Source organism: Triticum aestivum, chromosome 1D, assembly GCF_018294505.1.
Source record: "Triticum aestivum cultivar Chinese Spring chromosome 1D, IWGSC CS RefSeq v2.1, whole genome shotgun sequence".
NCBI classification, from domain to species: Eukaryota; Viridiplantae; Streptophyta; class Magnoliopsida; order Poales; family Poaceae; genus Triticum; species Triticum aestivum.
Window position 1 is genome coordinate 144,882,952 of NC_057796.1, and position 20,888 is coordinate 144,903,839.

The following is a 20,888-nucleotide window of genomic DNA, read 5'->3' on the forward strand; positions in this document are numbered from 1 at the left end:
TTGTTGATTTCACTAAAAAGGCTCAACCTAGAACTTGCTTAATTGCTAAGTCTTCTAAAGGCTGGTTGTGGCATAGAAGGCTAGGTCATGTGGGCATGCGAAATCTTGATAAGCTTATTAAAGGTGATCATATCCTTGGAATAAAAGATGTCATATTTGACAAGGATAGACTTTGTAGTGCTTGTCAGGCAGGAAAACAGGTTGGAGGAAGTCATTGCGCGAAGAACATCATGACCACGAGAAGACCACTCGAGCTACTTCACATGGATCTCTTTGGTCCAAATGCCTACAAGAGTCTCGGTGGTAACTCATTTGGTCTAGTCATAGTTGATGATTTTTCAAGATTTACGTGGGTGTTCTTTCTTGATGACAAATCGCAGGTCCAAAAGATCTTCAAAAACTTCGCTAGGAAGGCCCAAAATCAATTTGACATGAAGATCAAAAAGGTTCGGAGCGACAACGGAACGGAGTTCAAGAACGCAAATGTGGATACCTTTCTTGGCGAAGAGGGGATTTCACACGAGTTCTCAGCTACGTACACACCTCAACAAAATGGAGTTGTTGAGAGAAAGAACCGGATTCTTATTGAGATGGCAAGAACGATGCTTGATGAGTACAAGACTCCAAAACACTTTTGGGCGGAAGCGGTTGAGACAGCTTGTCATGCAACAAATCGCTTGTATCTTCACAAGCTACTCGACAAGACGGCATACGAGCTCCTCACCGGTAATAAACCCCAAGTTGGATACTTTCGAGTATTTGGCTCAAAGTGCTACATTCTTGATAAGCATCGTCGTTCTAAATTTGCTCCTAAATCTCATGAAGGTTTCCTACTTGGTTATGGCTCAAACTCTCACACTTACCATGTCTACAACAATTTCACCCGAAAGGTTGAAGAGACGGTAGATGTGAAGTTTGATGAATCTAACGGCTCTCAAGTAGAGCAATTGCCAATTGATGTAGGATACAAAGACCCTTCGGAAGCTATCCAAGACTTGTCTATTGGCAAGATTCGTCCAACGGTGGTGAAGGAGAGTACCTCGTCCGTCCAAGTGGAAGCTTCTACCTCACGACAAGGTGAACCAAGAATTGATACGGAAGCATCCACAAGTGGGACACACCAAGACGAAGAAAACGAGGAAGTACACCAAGATGAACATCAACGACCTCCTTCTCCACCACAACAAGAGAATGACAACGTCAACAATGAAGAAGACCAAGAAGAAGAACAAGATGAAGAGGATGTTCCACCCCGAGCCAAGCCAAAGCTCCCACGAGTTCGAGCAAGAATTGCCAAAGACCATCCCGTCGAGCAAATCTACAATGATATCCAAACCGGGAGAATCACTCGCTCTAAAACTCGTTTGGCTAACTTTTGTGAAAATTACTCATTCATTTCTAGCATTGAACCTATGAAGGTTGAAGAAGCATTGGAAGATCCGGATTGGATAAACGCTATGCATGAAGAGCTACACAACTTTGAGAGAAATCAAGCGTGGACATTGGTCGAGAAGCCCGACAACAATCACAACATCATTGGTACCAAATGGGTGTTTCGCAACAAGCAAGATGAAGATGGTCAAGTCGTCTGCAACAAAGCACGCTTAGTCGCCCAAGGCTACACTCAAGTCGAAGTGAGAAGTTTGGAAAGCTAATGTCGGAGAAGTTTGAGATGTCTATGATGAGTGAACTCAAATTCTTTCTTGGTTTGCAAATCAAGCAAACTAAGGAAGGTACCTTTGTTTCTCAAACAAAGTACACCAAGGACTTATTCAAGAAGTTTAATATGCAAGAATGCAAAGGTATGTCTACACCCATGCCTACTAGTGGACATCTTGATTTGACTAAGGACGGTGAACCGGTTGATCAAAAAGTGTACCGCTCTATGATTGGTTCATTGTTATATCTATGTGCCTCCCGTCCTGACATTATGCTAAGTGTGTGCATGTGTGCGCGATATCAAGCGGCCCCTAAAGAGTGTCATCTTAAGGCTGTGAAAAGGATAGTGAGATACTTAATACACACACCAAATTTTGGCATTTGGTATCCTAAGAGGTCTTCTTTCGATCTTGTTGGTTACTCCAATTCGGACTATGCCGGAGACAAGGTTGATAGAAAGTCCACTTCGGGTACTTGTCAATTTCTTGGTAGATCTCTTGTGTCTTGGTCCTCCAAGAAACAAAACTCGATATCCTTATCCACCGCCGAAGCGGAATACATTGCTGCTGGATCATGTTGTGCTCAATTACTTTGGATGACCCAAACTCTTAAAGATTATGAGATATATGTGAAACATGTTCCATTGCTTTGTGACAATGAAAGTGCTATTAAGATTGCTCACAATCCCGTGCAACATTCTCGAACTAAGCATATTGAAGTTCGTCATCATTTCATTCGAGATCATGTTGCCAAAGGGGACATTGATCTTAAGCATGTTCGCACCGATAAGCAATTAGCGGATATATTTACCAAACCACTTGATGAGAAAGTCTTTTGCCGTTTGAGAGGTGAATTGAACATCATTGATGCTTCAAACTTGGAGTAGGAACTCCATTTGGATACATGCAAGGCATGAGCCTTTGACTAATCCTTGACATCTCTTTCATGATGCTATCTATATGTCTTGGATATTTTTGCACCCTGGCATGCTATCTAACCCTTGTAGGTACTTGGATGAATCAAAATCCACGAAATTGCAACTCACTCATATCTTGAGCAATTTCTACATCACCAAGTCTCTACACAATGGTGGTTGAAGACAAGGAAGCACAAAACTCTTCAAACATATCCTTTGACAAATTCTACATTAAGATTTATGATTGTCATTTTGGATACACAAGTGCTCTTCCTTGCAAAACTAACCCATGTAGGTAGATGAACTCAAATTCCAAGTGGTGCTCCAAACTCTTGATGAGCTACAACAACCTTGAGAAACCCACACAAGTTCAACTACATGATCAAGATCAACACCACCACCCAAGGTATGTTATTCCATCTTAGAGAAGCTTTACTCCAAGTCATGGGTCAAAGCAACTCAACAAGATGTGAATACATCAAGATGCTTAAACGAAAAATGGTAACCCCATTTTGAGCTTAAACGATGAGTATGACCAAAGATCAAGTGACCTCACTTGACTCCTAAGTCAATATACTCTAACATAGGTGACTTTGTCACCGCCCAATTCTAGATGAAGTTCTCTTGTGTTTCCTCTTGCATTTGTCTCATGCATATGTGTTTCCCCTTTCAAAAAAACTTCATCTAGATCTTTTTATTTCTTCCTGTTCTGCATTCTCTGCATCCAATTCTTTGCAAATCTTTCAGCAAATTCCTTGCAAATCCTTGTAAGATCTTAAGTGCCTAGTGAGCTGAGGTGACAAGTGTTTTCTCTGTGATGGACTCGGTCACACCGGTTTGTTTATTTCGGTCCAACCGAATTCTCTCGGTGCCACTGAAGCACACAACTCAGTGCTACCGATTTCACTACAGGAAAGACAACTTGCCACTTATTCCTGCAGTCTTTTTGCTCCAGCTCCACTCAATGACTCTTGTCCTCTACCAGCATCACATTCGACTTGCTTGGTGACTCAAGGACCAAACCCTTTTGTAATAGAAATCCAGAAGAGCCCTTCTTGGAAATTGATGTCAAAGGGGGAGAGAGGGATCACATCAAAGCTCTATGCTTAATCATTTCTATAGGGGAGAGGATACTCAGTGGGAGTGTGTAAGAAACCCCAGATGCTTGGTGTTCAAGAGGAGAGAAGTTACATGTCCTTAAGAGGGGAAAGACATGTTCATATCTGGTCATATTTGATTGCTTGCATTAGCTCTGTTGTCTTTTCTTTTGCTCTGATTTTCTGTTCCCTATCTTCTCCCAATATCCCATGTTAGATTCAGGGGGAGCAAGACATCTAAGGGAAGGAAATCCTTGAATTATTTGCACATCTTTACCTTTGGGGACATGTCTATATCCAATAGAGTACTCAATACTCACTCTCTACATGTCATCCCAGTCTTGGTACTTTTGTGGTTCTTTTGTTTGCTCTGGCTAGTAGATGTATCTGTGTTATCTAACCTTGTTTACTCAGGTTCATTCCCTTCTAAGCCAACTCAAGACCACAAGGTAAGTATATGCATCACAGTCATGTGTATGAGGATCTCTTGCTGTTGTACATACTGTTTGCAAGAAGGACTCATGAGCATGAAGGTACATTTCCTATATTCACATCATTTGCTCTGATGCATATAGCCAAGATACATGTAACACATGGATTACTCTGTCATGCTTATGCATTCACATGCTCAATGTTCCATATTTATATGATTGCATACATGTAGGGGGAGCCTATGCATGTTACATGTCTTTCCAAAGCTTTACTTGTTGTTCTCTATATCTTTATCTAAAGCTTTGATGTATGTTGTCATCAATTACCAAAAAGGGGGAGATTGAAAGCACAAGTGCTCCCTGGTTGATTTTGGTAATTAATGTCGACATATCTCTTGTTGGACTAATGTTTCTACCTAGTATGTTTCAGATAAGTTCAACAATGGAGTGGCATGGACTAGAGGATGTGGAACCCCTTCAAAATGCTGAAGACAAAGGATTGGCTCAAGCTCAAAGCACAAGACTCTACATTTTCTATTTTAGTGATCCAAGATCACATTGAGTCCATAGGAAATCCAATACTATTAAGAGGGGATGAGGTGTTGCTTAATGGCTTGCTTGCTCAAAGTGCTTAGTGATATGCTCCAAAGCCCTCAACCACTTTCTCACATCCACATATGTTCCAAACCAAAAGTCAAACTCGGACCCACCGAATCTTTCTATCTGGCGCCACCGAGTTCACTTGACATAGCCACTGCCAGAAACCCTAGTCTTTTCGGTCTCACTGATAGGGATCTCGGTCTCACCGAGATGGGATTGTAATCTCTCTGTTTCCCTTCGTAACATTTCGGTCAAACCGAGATGAGCGATTGGTCCCACCGAGATTGCGATGCAAACACTCTGTTTCCTTTTCGTAACGTTTCGGTCCAATCGAGATGAGCGAATCGGTCCCACCGAGTTTGCCTGACCAACTCTCTGTTTGACTGTTACCAAAATCGGTCCCACCGAGTTTGTGTAATCGGTCTCACCGAGATTACGTTATGCCCTAACCCTAATGAAATCGGTCCCACCGAGTCGACATGTCGGTCCCACCGAAATGCCTAACGGTCACATTATGAACCAAATCGGTCTGACCGAGTTCTCTGAATCGGTCCCACCGAGTTTGGTGATTTGTGCGTAACAGTTATATTTTGTGTGGAGGCTATATATACCCCTCCACCCACTCTTCATTCGTGGAGAGAGCCATCAGAACATGCCTACACTTCCAACACATATTTTCTGAGAGAGAACCACCTACACTTGTGTTGAGGTCAAGATATCCCATTCCAACCACATAAATCTTGATCTCTAGCCTTCCCCAAGTTGCTTTTCACTCAAATCTTCTTTCTACCAAATCCAATCCTATGAGAGAGAGTTGAGTGTTGGGGAGACTATCATTTGAAGCACAAGAGCAAGGAGTTCATCATCAACACACCATTTGTTACTTCTTGGAGAGTGGTGTCTCCTACACTTCCAACACATATTTTCTGAGAGAGAACCACCTACACTTGTGTTGAGGTCAAGATATCCCATTCCAACCACATAAATCTTGATCTCTAGCCTTCCCCAAGTTGCTTTTCACTCAAATCTTCTTTCTACCAAATCCAATCCTATGAGAGAGAGTTGAGTGTTGGGGAGACTATCATTTGAAGCACAAGAGCAAGGAGTTCATCATCAACACACCATTTGTTACTTCTTGGAGAGTGGTGTCTCCTAGATTGGCTAAGTGTCACTTGGGAGCCTCCGACAAGATTGTGGAGTTGAACCAAGGAGTTTGTAAGGGCAAGGAGATCGCCTACTTTGTGAAGATCTACCCTAGCGAGGCAAGTCCTTCGTGGGCGACGACCATGGTGGGATAGACAAGGTTGCTTCTTTGTGGACCCTTCGTGGGTGGAGCCCTCCGTGGACTCGCGCAACCGTTACCCTTCGTGGGTTGAAGTCTCCATCAACGTGGATGTACGATAGCACCACCTATAGGAACCACGTATAAAAAATCTCCGTGTCTCCAAATTGCGTTTGCACATTCCAATCCCTTCTCTTTACATTCTTGCAACTTGCATGCTTTACTTTCCGCTGCTCATATACTCTTGTATGCTTGCATGCTTGCTTGATATGTATTGTGAATGTTTAAACTTGTGCCAAAACTCCACTTCAACTTAAGAGAAATTAAAAACTGCAACTTTTCTTGATTAGAGTCTATCCACCCCCCTCTAGACACCTCTTCTGGATCCTTTCAGTTCTCCATGCTACATTATCCTATCCATCACAAACCCATCAATAAAGCTGGGGGAAGAGTAGCCCAACACCACTTCATTAGACTGATTGTAATAAAGAACAAGACCACGAGAGCGACCATCGCTTTCAATAACATGAAGGAAATAAACCCTAACTTAATCCTCAACTCAATTGTCTTAACTTTATCCAAATCAGACCCAGACAAAAAAATCACATCTGCTCTCACCCTTCCCTTGAAGATCCAACACCTCACGTACTGCCATCGTTGAGAGCATGCCACGACAGTTCCAGGAAAGAACTTTCATTGTCGTCGGCGATCAAAACAACGAGGAACGACGAAGAAAAAAAACTCTCGACGACAGGAGCCGCCAGAGGACAGCAAACCCTAGCTTATTCTTGCTAGGGGACAACAAGTCTGAAGAGAAATCACCTTGTCAGAACATCAATCAGGCTTCACGAGTGCAGCAACATACGTGCGAAGTTAGCGATCACACAAGTAACTGGATTGATTATCTAGTAAGAGCACTGGTGCACGCACTAGCACACGTACGTACACGTGAACCTGATCCGGGCCATCGTCAACTGATTGATCGGCTCGGAATAACCGTCACTCAAAGAAAGCGGCCACCGCTACCGACGGCGAGGCGGTCCAACCCTAGATCGCCACCGCCCAGTGCGCCTTAGAACAACCTCAAGCCTTCGTACGATGCTAATGGCTGAGCTCTAGTAAAAGTGGACTCTCCTCTGCGCACCGTGATTTAGCCGTGTCTTAATGGAATACGAGTGTTTCATGTCAAAAATAAAAATAGTTGCATCGTTTGCCAAAAGCGCTAGAATAAAACCTGGTGGTTTCTCCCGCCACATAGTCGACGTAATCTTTTTTTCTTTCTGAAATGTGTAATCTTTCTTTTATTGAAAGGTATGGTCATTTTTTAGATTGCTCCAGAATTAATATTTTTAAGAGAAACATCGCCCTATAATTTTTTTTTTTTTGAGAAAACGCCCTAGAATGTCTAGTTTGGTTGGATTGAGTATGATGGCCGAGAGTCCGGTCCAGGTAGCCATCCGGCTGGGCCGGAGAACGTCAACAGCCCAGCTAGTAAGAAAGCATGAGCCGACCTGAATATCCTAGCCGTCCATCCGTTGATCGGACCGCTCCAAGTCCCCCACGCCATTTTGCCAAATCGTCGCTCGGCAACCTCCAGCAACCCCTATATAAGGCCGGGAGATTTCTAGGGTTTCCGCCGCCGCAGCCACACCCAGAACCAGCTAAACCCTACCATCTTCCGCTTCCTCTCCACCGGCGGCCTCCCCGGTCAGATCACCATGGTGAGCTATCGTACCCCTACCGCGATGCCAACGCTCGGCATTTCTTGTTTGTCCCGATGTTCTTACGCGCTTGTCTCTCGCAGTCGACGGAGAAGAAACAGTTGAACACGATGCGGGAGATCAAGGTGCAGAAGCTCGTCCTCAACATCTCCGTCGGCGAGAGCGGCGATCGCCTCACTCGAGCTGCCAAGGTACCATAGATCCGCGACCCATCCATCCCAACACGGTCTCCTCGACAAAAGAATAATTAAAATCCTTTGCTGTATCTGATATTATTTTAGTGCGTGTGGTCATAGATCTGCAATTGCGCGACCCGCTCCAAATGAAACTTATCCCATAGTGCTCTACGGCGTTCGTCTTATGTGTGCTTGCACAGCTAGTTTTCTTAATATTAAATTTTGAGATGCGAGGTTAATTTATTCGAATTTACTGATCAGGTGTTGGAGCAGCTGAGCGGGCAGTCGCCAGTTTTCTCCAAGGGTAAGCTATTGTCCAGAAGCTAATGTTTGCTCTATGATTCTGGACTGATTTCAACATCCAGTGGTGCTTACGGTCATAACGGTTTTATCTTGCAGCGAGGTACACTGTCAGGTCTTTCGGCATTCGTCGTAATGAGAAGATTGCCTGCTATGTGACGATCAGGGGTGAGAAGGCAATGCAGCTTCTCGAGAGTGGGCTGAAGGTGAAGGAGTACGAGCTCTTGAGGAGGAACTTCAGTGACACTGGTTGCTTTGGGTTTGGTATTCAGGAGCACATTGATCTTGGCATGAAGTAAGATAACCTTTCCTGTACTCTGTTCTGCTTGCATTTTATATATCCGGATTATGTATATACTTAGGACTGTAAATTTGGTTCACTTGATAACTTGATTGTGAGATTTGGTTTTGCAACATAAAGTTACTGAGGGTGGATGCCGGTTCTTTAAAAGTTTCTTGTGCGACATACACACATTGTGGAAGTATCACAGCGGAATCCTGATGTGCATGTTGCCATAATCTTAACGCAAAATGGTGGAACTTTTATCATCACAATGATTTTGTAATGCACAGTCTTTAAAAGTTTGCAATGCATAATAATGATAAATACTGCCTCTGTCCCAAAATTCTTGTATTAGATTTGTCTAGATACGGATGTATCAAGTCATGCATTGCTACTGCTGCCTACGTTTTTGTTTATCATTGCAAGTCACTTTAGTAAGTGTTGCCCCAGTCTGAAATTATTTTCTGTGATGGATATGAAGCATTGTTCCCAATGTGTTGGACAATGTGTTTCTCAGTTATTAAGTTTCATAAACAAATCTCTCTTCATAACCGAGAAGTCAAGTTTCTTGAATTCTTTTACATCCTAATGTTTGTTGCTGCAATTGATATTTTGTGCTTCCAGTGCAGAAAGGTTTGGTATATTTTGTCCTTTTCAAGTAAAGAAATCGAATTTTACAGTATAATGTCTTGTCTTGTTCAGTTGTACCAGCTATACCTGTGTTGTCCGGTAGGTTTGTATAAAAGTGTTTTGCGTTCCTCTCTGAACTACTTTTGGCATGCTAGTACTATTGATATCCTATTGCTTACATACTTCAAACTTACTTGATTAATTCTTTCAGGTATGACCCATCAACCGGCATCTATGGTATGGACTTCTTCGTGGTTCTGGAGCGAGCTGGATACCGCGTCTCCCGCCGGCGCCGATGCAAGGCCCGTGTTGGGATCCACCAAAGGGTGACCAAGGAAGACGCCATGAAGTGGTTCCAGGTCAAGTATGAGGGTGTCATCCTGAACAAGTCCCACGCTAGCTAGTAACCTTTCGAGTGATTGAGTTGTCGTTAGAGCTTTAAGTCAGTCAAGCTTAATCTGGATCATGGAATCGTATGTTTATTGAATACAAAGTTGCACTATCAATTTTGCCTTGTCTGCTGGGCTGACCTGCATCTATAATTCCATCAAATCTTCATGGTTTCATATTAGTTGAACATTTCATCAACTTTTTTTCAGCTATTGTCTTTCATTCTCTCATTTAGGCCTCCAAAACAGGCTAACAACTGCCTGGAGATGCTTTCTGCCTCGTTGTCGTCCAGATTACCATACTGTTCACTTGCAACACTGTTTTAGTTGAATCAGAGCATTCTGCCCGGATGTAAAATTGCTACTCAACCGGATGCTTGAAACGCAGCCCTGACAAAATGCCAGGGCTGACTCGCAAACCCTATATCCAGCCCATAACGCCCGGACGCCCTGTTGGATCTAGCAGGGAGCCCTCGGATTTGACCCACTATGGCCGGCCTGACTCTATGTAAATTCCTCATTCGCACTCCGAACCAAACCTTAGCCACTTCATTTTCCTTCCCCCTGCCCTGCTTTTTGCGACTATGGCCACTTGCGGTCTCGAGGAGGATGTGGTGGTTAAGTGCGCACGATCATGGACGGACTTGTTCCTGCGCATCTGCCGGGGCTCGTGGTGGGAGGAGATGTATCACCTCACCGGATGCGGTGCGGCCCGTCTGACATCCGAACCTTGGGATCGCGGCACAAACCCTAAGGTGGCGCGTCATTCTCGCGGGGTCGGTCTTGAGGCGTGCGCGACGAGGCTGCAGAGTCGCATGTCGCCAGCCTGGCCACGTCCATTATCGATCTCACATCGACCGTCGACGTTGAGGCCACGGACTCTGACGAGGGTGAGTAAGACATGGAGATGATGACGCCTCAAGTCCATGAGCTGGTCCATGTCCCACGCCCTGTTATACCTCGCCGCTAACCGCATCTTCACTCTGAGGGGCTCAGCTGTCTGGCCCGTCTGACATCCGAACCTTGGGATCGCGGCGCAAACCCTAAGGTGGCGCGTCATTCTCGCGGGGTCGGTCTTGAGGCGTGCGCGACGAGGCTGCGGAGTCGCATGTCGCCAGCCTGGCCACGTCCATTATCGATCTCACATCGATCGTCGACGTTGAGGCCACGGACTCTGACGAGGGTGAGTAAGACATGGAGATGATGACGCCTCAAGTCCATGAGCTGGTCCATGTCCCACGCCCTGTTATACTTCGCCGCTAACTGCATCTTCACTCTGAGGGGCTCAGCTGTCCGTTAGACATGGACACGGCCGTGGAGCCGGACGAGCGCTGATGAAGATTTAAATTAGGTTTTATCTACATGTAATTATATGGATTTAATGATTAAAAAAAGGTATTCAGTTGTAGAATTCAATATTTGAGTGCTGGTCGGTCACTGTCCGCGAACACGGCTGGTATACCTCGCCGCTAACTGCATCTTCGCACGGCTGGCTGTTCCATATGCACATGCTCTTAGTATTCTACTTTTTGATAGCCAGCCATGTAATTCCCGGCATCGCTAGAGAAAGATCTCAATTAAAGTCCTTCCTCCGGCCTCGTCACGCAAGAGAGAGATATGCAACGCTGTAGTATGTGATACAATTTCGAGGCTTGAAACATCTCAAACCATACGATTATGGAAGAACCACGACGAGATTAATACAATGATCAAACACGCAAGCAAGAAATTGCAGAATGACTGGGTTCTGCAGGTGCAGAGACCCCTGGCCTTGGATGAGCCTCCTCCATCCACGCTCGCCATCCCATGCCACTGCCGCATGAACTCCTTGCCGCCGCCGCCCCATCCAGTGATGTTCGCCGCGTTCTCGCCGCAGATCTCGCACCGCCTGCATTCAACTCCTTTTTAGGCCAATCTATTAATCAAATAAAAATGATGCTCATAGGTTGTCCTTTTCTTTTTTTGCTGACTTTACGACATTGGTCCTAGTATATTTGTCGGCACCATTACAATTATACTCGCTCGTTCCAGAGTACTCTGGACCAATATCATTAGATGCGTCATGAATTTAATTTTTATATTATATAGGTTTAATATTATAGATGTTAATGTTTTTTTATACAAATATGATCAAACTTTATAAAGTTTGGCTAGTAAAAATGACCGAAAGGAGTATTTTCCAGTGATTTTTTTTAGTTTTTTCTAAGGAGCTGGCGGGAGCATTGAGAAACACACTTTTTTTCTTGTGAGAAGTGGCAAAACCCTGGAAAGCTAATAAAACATTGACAACTCTGCCGATGCTCACAGTAGGCAAGGCTACACCAAACACCAAAACCAACAATAATATTGAAAATCTGACGTCAAACTTTTAACTATGGTAAATCAAATATTTTTTATAGTAAATTATATTGTCGCGAGGATGTCAATTTTCTTTAGCCGACTCACCAAGCTTCATGCACCACATCAATTTCGGCGAGAGATGCCCCTGCTGGATGATTAATCCTCGCTGATGATCCGCCATGACATGGGGAAGAAGATGCCCTGATCTATTTCTTGTTACGATGCCTACATCGATCGAATTTGAGTGTTTTTTCAGAGGTATTTACCCAAAACCATCATATTTGGGATCAGGGTAACAACTTAGTACCGCTTTCCGGCTAGGGCACGAGAAAAACACCATATCTGCGTTTAACAAATAACAGAGATCATTGATTGTGTGATTTTCTTGCGAAAATAGGGAAACCGATAGGTGGACCCCACCTGTCGGCTAACACAGCAAAGACTGAGCATAAAAGAAAACTTTGACCAGCTGAGGTGGCAGCTGAGATGCGAGCCCCGTCTGTCATTGACTACACGATTATGGAGTATTTTCGTTTGAGGGTCCATGTTGAAGATGCCCTAAAAACCTCATTTCAAGGCCGGGCAAGCGCCGTAGTTCTAAAGTACACTGCTATTAGACCAATAAATGTTTTGAAACCTTGGATGAGGATGGAATTCTCAAGGGCAACGACAGCGAAAGAAATCTACAGGCAGTGTCATCAACCTTGGATGGGACTTCACAATCGAAGATCTTCAATTTGCACCTCATACGTATAACCCACCTAGCAAGTGGTTGCATAATTGAGGTAATAGTCACATGATGCGCGTTCGCTGTTGAGCTCGTATAAAAATGCCTTAGTTCTATACCAGCTTACGGTTCTGATTGCGCAACTTTATTCTTTGTCTTCACCACAGTGAGTGATTCCATACCATGATTGTCATTACTTATGCCCGTCCGTATAATATGCACTTCAGTCATCCTCCCTAACTGAGAAAGCTCTAACGTTGACTGGCACAAAAATTATTCTTCAGAGTTTGAGGCATTCAGAGCGTCTTGAGCTCCTTTCTAATCCTAGAATTTCAGGTTGAGCGTTTCCCTCAAATTTTCATGCTTTGTGTCTAATACCACTACTTTTTTCTAGGAAAAAAAACGTATCGACTGGGTTCCATGAGGTCTTGCGAATCGACGGCGAGGGTGTTAGCCAGGTGCGGCAACCATCGGACATGACGGGCCGGTGCGGTGGCAACGCGGAGGCGAGAGATTGAATTGAGGAGGCGACGGTTGCCAAAGAAGAAGATGATTGAAAAAAAGTACTGTACTACGTATAAGCATTTTTAAGCACACAAGAGATGGGATTATCAATACCTGTTGCCCCTCACGGAGAACCATGCCTCGGCGCACCGCCGGTGCGCCGCCGCGATCTCGCCTCGGCAGCCGCAGCCGAGGTTTACCAACTGCCCGCTCCCGCTCTCCGCCGGCAGGTCGCCGTCCTCAAGCTGGCAAATTCTGCAGCCGCTCCCGGTTCCAACCTGCCCCTGCCGATCAGCCGTCACCGCCGACCTGTCGATGTCGACCGCAACATGTCCGACGATGCCGCCTTCCACGGTCGGCCCTTCACACGCTCCAGCGTCTCCAGCAGTTGTCACCATGGCCGCCTTCTCATCTCATCTCATGCCATGGTGTCGTCGATGGACCAATATCTAATTAATGACCTACGGAATCTTGGGCTTTGCGGGAAGAAATGAATGATGACGGGAGGGAGCTACTGTAGATTCTTATTATCGTCTCGGTGTTGCGAATTGGCCGACGCAAGTTGACCTCCTTATTTATTTATTTATTTATTTATTTATAACACGGCGCAAGTTGAGCCGAGACAGCGAAAGATCAGGTGAGGGCGATGCAATGCAGCGATTCAAAATGGGAAAAAGGGCAATGAGTGCCGGGCTTTGCGTACCGCCAATTCTTTTTTTCTTCAAACAGTAAAGGAATTCAAATAGGGTTGGTCTTTTTTCTTGGATGAAATCGTTGGGGTACACAAATTCAAATAGGGTCTGTCTTTTTTTTATACAGTATTTGGTATTGTGGCAGATTATAATATTTCTGGCTGCGTAGTTTTTGACTACTAGATGATGCCCCGCACGTTGTTGCGGGAATATTTTGCAATATTTCAATGAAGTTTTGGTCATATGAAACATGAATATTTGAAATAATAGTTTTTAAAAGTATATAAGAATTAAATGTAAATAACATAATAGAATGGAAGTTTACATGCAAGCATGATTGCATGTTGAAGTGGTTTTTTAATACGCATAGCTGCATGCTCGAGTGGGCTTTTTCTTATACATGTTGAATGATCAGGTGGCATGCTTGCATTTTGAGAGAAATATGTTAGTGGGGGCTAACTATTTAGATATAGGAGATTTATTCTTCAGTTTTTTTATAAGTGACAGCATATATAAATGACAACAAGTACATTTAGTGAAAGTTATGGTTACAAGGAAGGAGGTTAGAGCTCGCAAGAATGAAAAAAAAGGCCCAAAAGCACCCTCCACCATATTATTGGAGAAGAAGACCCTATAAACAGGCGCCCATTAGATCTGCTCGCTCCAGAATTTTCGCACTAATCCAGATGATCTGGGTGTTCCGGCCCTTAGGTCGGACCACTCGATACCCTGAGACAGAGCAACCGCAAACCCGGAATGTCAAACCCTCGGACACTCTAAATAGACATGCACAGAAAATGTTAATACTTTCTTGTATGAACTATGTTCTCAATGATCTAGGACAAATTTGAAAGCTAATAATAATACCTAGGTCCTCACAAAAAGAGCCACCCAACGTTAACAAAACATGGAGGATGCAAAATATTAACACCTTTGAGCACTCTTATGTATGATGTGGTTAAACCATACATCTGGTAGCCCCTCTTTGTCATGTGGTTATCAAAACTTCAGAACTATAATATAGTCTCTCTCCAATTGTTATAACACTGAGTGTTAACGTGTGATTTAGTTCCTTAGACCACAAGAGTATCGTAGTCACTTCTTACCGTACGATGAACTTTGGGGTTGTACCAACGTCATCTCTAACACGGTGATCACAAGACAACGTACATGTTCATCGAAAAGTTTGACAAGGGATTAGATAGCTCAAGAGTGGGATTTGCTCCTCCGACGATGGAGATATATTCTTAAGGCCCTCTCGGTGTGACGACATCCATAATCATCTGGCCAGACACAGGTGACCATGTCACGGGGATGTCGGAACAAGATACCGCCTCATGAACTCCTGGAACTTAAGGAGGAAATCGATAATTCACTTCGCAAGGGTTCCATTCGTCCAAGTTCCTCGGCCTGGGGAGCACCTTCTCTCTTTGTCAAGAAGAAGGATGGAACGAATCATTTGGTCCAAGACTACCGACCTATCAACCAAGGAACAATTCAGAACAATTATCCCCTTCCTCGGATCAACGATATGTATGATCAACTTGCTGGTTCCTCGGTATTCTCTAAACTCGACTTCAAGTTGGGTTACCACCAGATCCGGGTGCGTGAAGAGGGTATTCCAAAGACCACATTCGTTACTCGCTATGGTTCATACGAGTGTACCGTCATGTCTTTCGGCTTAACCAATGCTCCAGCTACATTCTCTCGTCTAATGAACTGTATCTTCATGGAATACCTCAACAAGTTCGTCGTGGTCTATCTGGATGATATCCTGGTGTATTCCAAGAATAAACAAGAACATGCTAAATACTCCCAACATCCATTATCCTAAAATTAAAAAGATTTCCACTATTATCCTTATGCATGAATTTGATTATATAATTCGGGAAGCTAGGAACATCTTTGCTTTTATAAGATAGATTTTGAGCATCCTCCTATAGAAGAAATTCTCCATGATAAAGACACTATATGAAGGTTGGAATCTAAAGAGTATTTTGCGTATGGTGAAAATCTTAGGAGAAGAGTTCCTTATGCTGAAATTATTAAAACTTTATACCATCATACGTGTGATAAATTTGAATGGATTACTAAGGGGATTACTGAAGGGTTTAGTATTAAGTGGTTTGAGAGTACGGCTAGAGATCCTATTGATGATGAAATACATGTTTTGTATGAAGATTTCTATGGTGATGATTCGGAGTTTGAAATAATGAACGTTAAAATTACCAAACAAAGTCCCTTTGAAGTTCTCCTACTAGAATAACATGAAAGTAGAGAACTAACAAGGAAAGTATTGGAAGAATTGATTAAAAAGGATTTGGAAACTAAATATGACAATGCTTGAAACCTTGCCTTACGCCTAGCTAGGGGCGTAAAATAATAATGCTTGTTGGGAGGCAACCCAATAGTTATCTTAAAATTTTCCTTTCTCTTTCTGTTTTTGAGTGTTTACACAATTATTGCTCCTGTTATGATTGTAATTTTATGTTTTAATTAGTATTTGTGCCAACTAAAACCTTTGGGATGATTTGGTTGATAGTTGACTTGATTATGTGAAAAACAGAAACTTTTCGCCCAATACTAGAATTATTGTAATCCACTAGAACATGATAAAACTCTGCATTTTCTACACATTATTGATATACAAATTTCCCATGTTTTCCTAATTTTCCAGAATTTTTAAGTTATAGAAGTATAGTGTTTGTTTAGATCATTATAGATTGTTCTGTTTTAGACAAATTCTGTTTTCTATTGCATAGTTTGCTTGTTTTAATGATGCTATGGATTATATAGGGGGGTATAAGTCATGGAGAAGTTAGAATAAAATAGGTATTATGCAAGAATAAAATATGAATGGGTTCATAACAGTACCTAAAATTTATGATTTGCTTATTATACTAACGGATCTCACGAGGTTTCTGTTGAGTTTTGTGTGCTGAAGTTTTCAAGTTTTGGGTGAGATCACGATGGATGAAGCAATAAGGAGAGGCAAGACCCTAAGCTTGGGGATGCCCAAGGCACCCCAAGGTAATATTCAAGGAATACCCAAGTGTCTAAGCTTGGGGATGCCCCAGATGGCATCCCCTCTTTCGTCTACAATCCATCGGTATACTACTTGGAGCTATATTTTTATTCATCACATGATATGAGTTTTGCTTGGAGCATCTTGTATTATAGTAGCCTTTGCTTTGTTTTCTATTTAGTTTGCCACAACCATTGTTTGCTGCACACACACCTTTTGAGAGGGACACACATTTATATTCGTGATTTGTTAGAATACTCTATGTGCTTCACTTATGTCTTTTGAGCTAGTCAATTGCTCTAGTGCTTCACTTATATATTTTAGAGCACTAAAGAAATAGTTGCACTCTCATGCTTCACTTATATCTTTTTGAGAGTTTAATAAATAGTAATGCCAATATGCACAAGTTATGAATTTGGTCCTAACATGATAGGTATTCAAGAGGGATACAATAAAACTTTCATGTAGATCACTGAATATGATAAGTTTGATTCCTTGCAATAGTTTTGCGATATTAATATGGTAATATGTGGCGGTACTAGTGAATGACCGTGGTTTAGTAAGAATATTGGTGTTAAGGTTTGTGAATCCCGAAGCATGCACATATAGTCTCTAGTTATGCAATGAAGTCGGAGCATCATTTATTATTGAGTATCTACCTTATGAGTGTTGGTCGGGGACGAGCGGTGGTCTTTTCCCACCTATCTATCACCCTAGGGGCATGCGCGTAGTACTTTTCTTCGAGGGCTAATAAACTTTCACAATAGGTATGTGAGTTCTTTATGACTAATATGAGTCAATGGATTATATGCACTCTTACCTTTCCGCCATTTGCTAGCCTCTTCGGTATTGTGCATTGCCCTTTCTCAACTCGAGAGTTGGTGGAAACTTCGCCGGTGCATCCAAACCCCGTGATATGATACACTCTATCACACATAAGCCTCCTTATATCTTCCTCAAAATAGCCACCATACCTAACCTATTATGGCATTTCCATAACCATTCCGAGATATATTGCCATGCAACTTCCACCGTTCCGTTTTCATGACATACACATTCATTGTCATAATGCTTTGCATGATCATATAGCTAACAAAGTACTTGTGGCTCAGCCACCGTTCATCATCATTATACATGTTATGCTAGCATCATTGCACATCCTGGTACACTGGCAGCGACATACATATAGAGTCATATTGTTCTAGTTATCGAGTTGTAAGTAAATAAAAGTGTGATGATCATCATTATTAGAGCATTGTCCCAGTGAGGAAAGGATGATGGAGACTATGATCCCCCCACAAGTCGGGATGAGAAGCCAGATAAAAAACAAAGAGGCAAAAAAGAGCCCAACAAAAGATAGAGAGAGAAAAAAAATGAGAGAAAAAGAGAGAAGGGGCAATGTTACTATCCTTTTTCACACTTGTGCTTCAGAGTAGCACCTTGTTTTTCATATATAGTCTCCTATGTTGTCACTTTCATATATTAGTGGGAATTTAACATTATAGAACTTGGCTTGTATATTCCAATGGTGGGCTGTTGTGACGCCCCCGATTCAATCGTACACTAATCATACACGCAAACATGTACGGTCAAGATCAGGGACTCATGGGAAGATATCACAACAGAACTCTAAAATAAAACAAGTCATACAAGCATCATAATACAAGCCAGGGGCCTCGAGGGCTCGAATACAAGTGCTCGATCATAGACGAGTCAGCGGAAGCAACAATATCTGAGTACAGACATAAGTTAAAGAGTTTGCCATAAGATGGCTAGCACAAACTGGGATACAGATCGAAAGAGGCGCAGGCCTCCTGCCTGGGATCCTCCTAAACTACTCATGGTCGTCGTCGGCGGCCTGCACGTAGTAGTAGGCACCCGCGGTGTAGGAGTCGTCGTCGACGGTGGCGTCTGGCTCCTGGGCTCCAGCATCTGGTTGCGACAACCAGAAGAATGGAAAGGGGGAAAAGAGGGAGAAAGCAACCGTGAGTACTCATCCAAAGTACTTGCAAGCAAGGATCTACACTACATATGCATGGGTATCAGTGTAAAGGGGCAATATCGGTGGACTGAACTGCAGAATGCCAGAATAAGAGGGGGATAGCTAGTCCTGTCGAAGACTACGCTTCTGGCAGCCTCCATCTTGCAGCATGTAGAAGAGAGTAGATGGTAAGTTCACCAAGTATCATCGCATAGCATAATCCTACCCGGCGATCCTCCCCTCGTCGCCCTGTGTGAGAGCGATCACCGGGTTATAACTGGCACTTGGAAGGGTGTGTTTTAGTAAGTATCCGGTTCTAGTTGTCATAAGGTCAAGGTACAACTCTGGGTCATTCTTTTACCGAGGGACACGGCTATTCGAATAGATAAACTTCCCTGCAGGGGTGCACCACATTACCCAACACGCTTGATCCCTCTGGCCGGACACACTTTCCTGGGTCATGCCTGGCCTCGGAAGATCAACACGTCGCAGACCTACCTAGGCACAACAGAGAGGCCAGGACGCCGGTCTAAATCCTATGCGCGCAGGGGTCTGGGCCCATAGCCCATTGCACACCTGCACGTTGCGTGGGCGGCCGGTGAGCAGACCTAGCAACCTCCATTACAAAGGAAGTTGCGTTACGCGGTCCAACCTGGCGCACCGCTCCGTTGCTGACGTCAAGAAGGCTTCGGCTGATACCACGACGTCGAGTGCCCATAACTGTTCCCGCGTAGTTGGTTAGTGCATATAGGCCAGTGGCCAGACTCAAATCAAATACCAAGATCTCATTAAGCGTGTTATTTTGAAGTAACCGCGGACGCCGACCAGGGCCAGGCCCACCTCTCACCTAGGTGGTCTCAACCTGCCCCGTCGCTCCGCCACAAAGTAACAGTCGGGGGCCATCGGGAACCCATGCCCACCACTACCGGTATGGAACCACCTGTGCTTTCAACCCCCACATCGGAATCACTTGCGGGTACTCTACGAGCCGACCTGACTTTAGTCACCACCATGTATCATATATAGTATGTATGTAAGTATATACCCGTGATCACCTCCCGAGTGATCACGGCCCGATAGTATAGCATGGCAGACGGACAAGGACGTAGGTCCACTGATGGACTACTAGCATCATATACTAAGCATTTAGGATTGCAGGTAAGGGTAACAACTGTAGCAACAATGACACGCTATGCAGCAGAATAGGATTAACCGAAAGCAGTAACATGCTACAGTACTCTAATGCAAGCAGTAGAGAAAAGGAATAGGCGATATCTGGTGATCAGGGGGGGCTTGCCTGGAAGCTCTGTTGTACAGGAAGAAGGGTCGTCGGTGATGTAGTCGTACTCGGTGGCATCACCGCCGGTCTCGGGGTCTACCGGAGAAGAAGAGGGGGGAAGAAACAGTAAATACGGAGCAAACAAAGCATCACGAAACACAACGAGGCAATACGCGGTGCTAGGTATGCCCTAACGCGGTAGGAGGTGATACCGGTGAAGGAGGGAAACATCCGGGAAAGTATCCCCGGTGTTTCGCATTTTCGAACAGATGAACCGGAGGGGGAAAGTTGCCTGATTGCTATGCTAGGGATGTGTGGCGGACGAACTGGCTACGTATCCGGATTTGTCTCGTCGTTCTGAGCAACTTTCATGTACAAAGTTTTTCCATCCGAGTTATGGTTTATTTTATATTAATTTTGAAAGTTTTAAACCATTTCTAGAATTAACAGAATTAATTTAATTCTAAAATGCATTTACGACGTCAGCATGACACCAGGGTGATGTCAGTAGTCAACAACCAGTTGACTTGGTCAAACTGACGTGTGGGTCCTGCATGTCATAGGCTGTTTAGTTAATTAATAGTAGTTAATTAGGCTAATTAGTTAATCAGGTTAATTAAACATAATTAATTAAGTTAATTAATTAATTAATATTTTTATTTTTTTATAAAACGTTCCAGGGGCATGGGCCCCTCACGTCATTAGCCCAGAGGTGGCCTTAACGGGCGTGTGAGCAGCCGGGTGCGGGCGCTGGGCGCTAGCCCATTTGGGGGCACGCCCAGGCTACCAGGGGGCGCCGGCCACAGCGGGGCGCCGGAGCAGCACGACGAGTGGTCGGGCACGCGCGGCGCAAGGC

The 20,888-nt window shown here is 43.9% G+C and overlaps 2 protein-coding genes across 3 annotated transcripts; one reads left to right on the forward strand and one right to left on the reverse strand.

Annotated features, from left to right (window-relative positions):
• The first annotated feature begins 7,552 nt into the window (after nucleotides 1–7,552).
• On the forward strand, nucleotides 7,553–9,666 carry LOC542919 (ribosomal protein L11). Its single transcript, XM_044592924.1, has 5 exons — nucleotides 7,553–7,706; nucleotides 7,790–7,897; nucleotides 8,144–8,186; nucleotides 8,282–8,477; nucleotides 9,307–9,666. Exons 1-5 carry the CDS (start codon nucleotides 7,704–7,706, stop codon nucleotides 9,497–9,499), a joined length of 543 nt encoding a protein of 180 aa, XP_044448859.1. The 5' UTR covers nucleotides 7,553–7,703; the 3' UTR covers nucleotides 9,500–9,666.
• A 1,391-nt stretch (nucleotides 9,667–11,057) lies between these two features.
• On the reverse strand, nucleotides 11,058–13,578 carry LOC123166892 (uncharacterized). Of its 2 annotated transcripts, XR_006483724.1 has the most exons (3): nucleotides 13,170–13,578; nucleotides 11,930–12,166; nucleotides 11,058–11,372 (listed from the first exon to the last, which is right to left on the reverse strand). XR_006483724.1 is itself a non-coding variant. In XM_044584709.1 (2 exons), exons 1-2 carry the CDS (start codon nucleotides 13,451–13,453, stop codon nucleotides 11,147–11,149), a joined length of 510 nt encoding a protein of 169 aa, XP_044440644.1. In that variant the 5' UTR covers nucleotides 13,454–13,566; the 3' UTR covers nucleotides 11,058–11,146. The 2 variants fall into 2 exon arrangements, 1 of the variants encoding a protein (XP_044440644.1); XM_044584709.1 differs by lacking the exon at nucleotides 11,930–12,166 and having other exon boundaries at nucleotides 13,170–13,566.
• Nucleotides 13,579–20,888: the final 7,310 nt, after the last annotated feature.

Bases quoted from the DNA above. Each gene is read 5' to 3' on its own strand.
- LOC542919 (XM_044592924.1), top strand. The intron at 7,898-8,143 runs GTACCATAGATC...TTTACTGATCAG, and splicing joins GCCTCACTCGAGCTGCCAAG to GTGTTGGAGCAGCTGAGCGG. The intron at 8,478-9,306 runs GTAAGATAACCT...TAATTCTTTCAG, and splicing joins CACATTGATCTTGGCATGAA to GTATGACCCATCAACCGGCA.
- LOC123166892 (XM_044584709.1), bottom strand. From the start codon at position 13,453: ATGGTGACAACTGCTGGAGACGCTGGAGCGTGTGAAGGGCCGACCGTG. The intron at 11,373-13,169 runs GTATTGATAATC...AGTTGAATGCAG, and splicing joins TTCTCCGTGAGGGGCAACAG to GCGGTGCGAGATCTGCGGCG.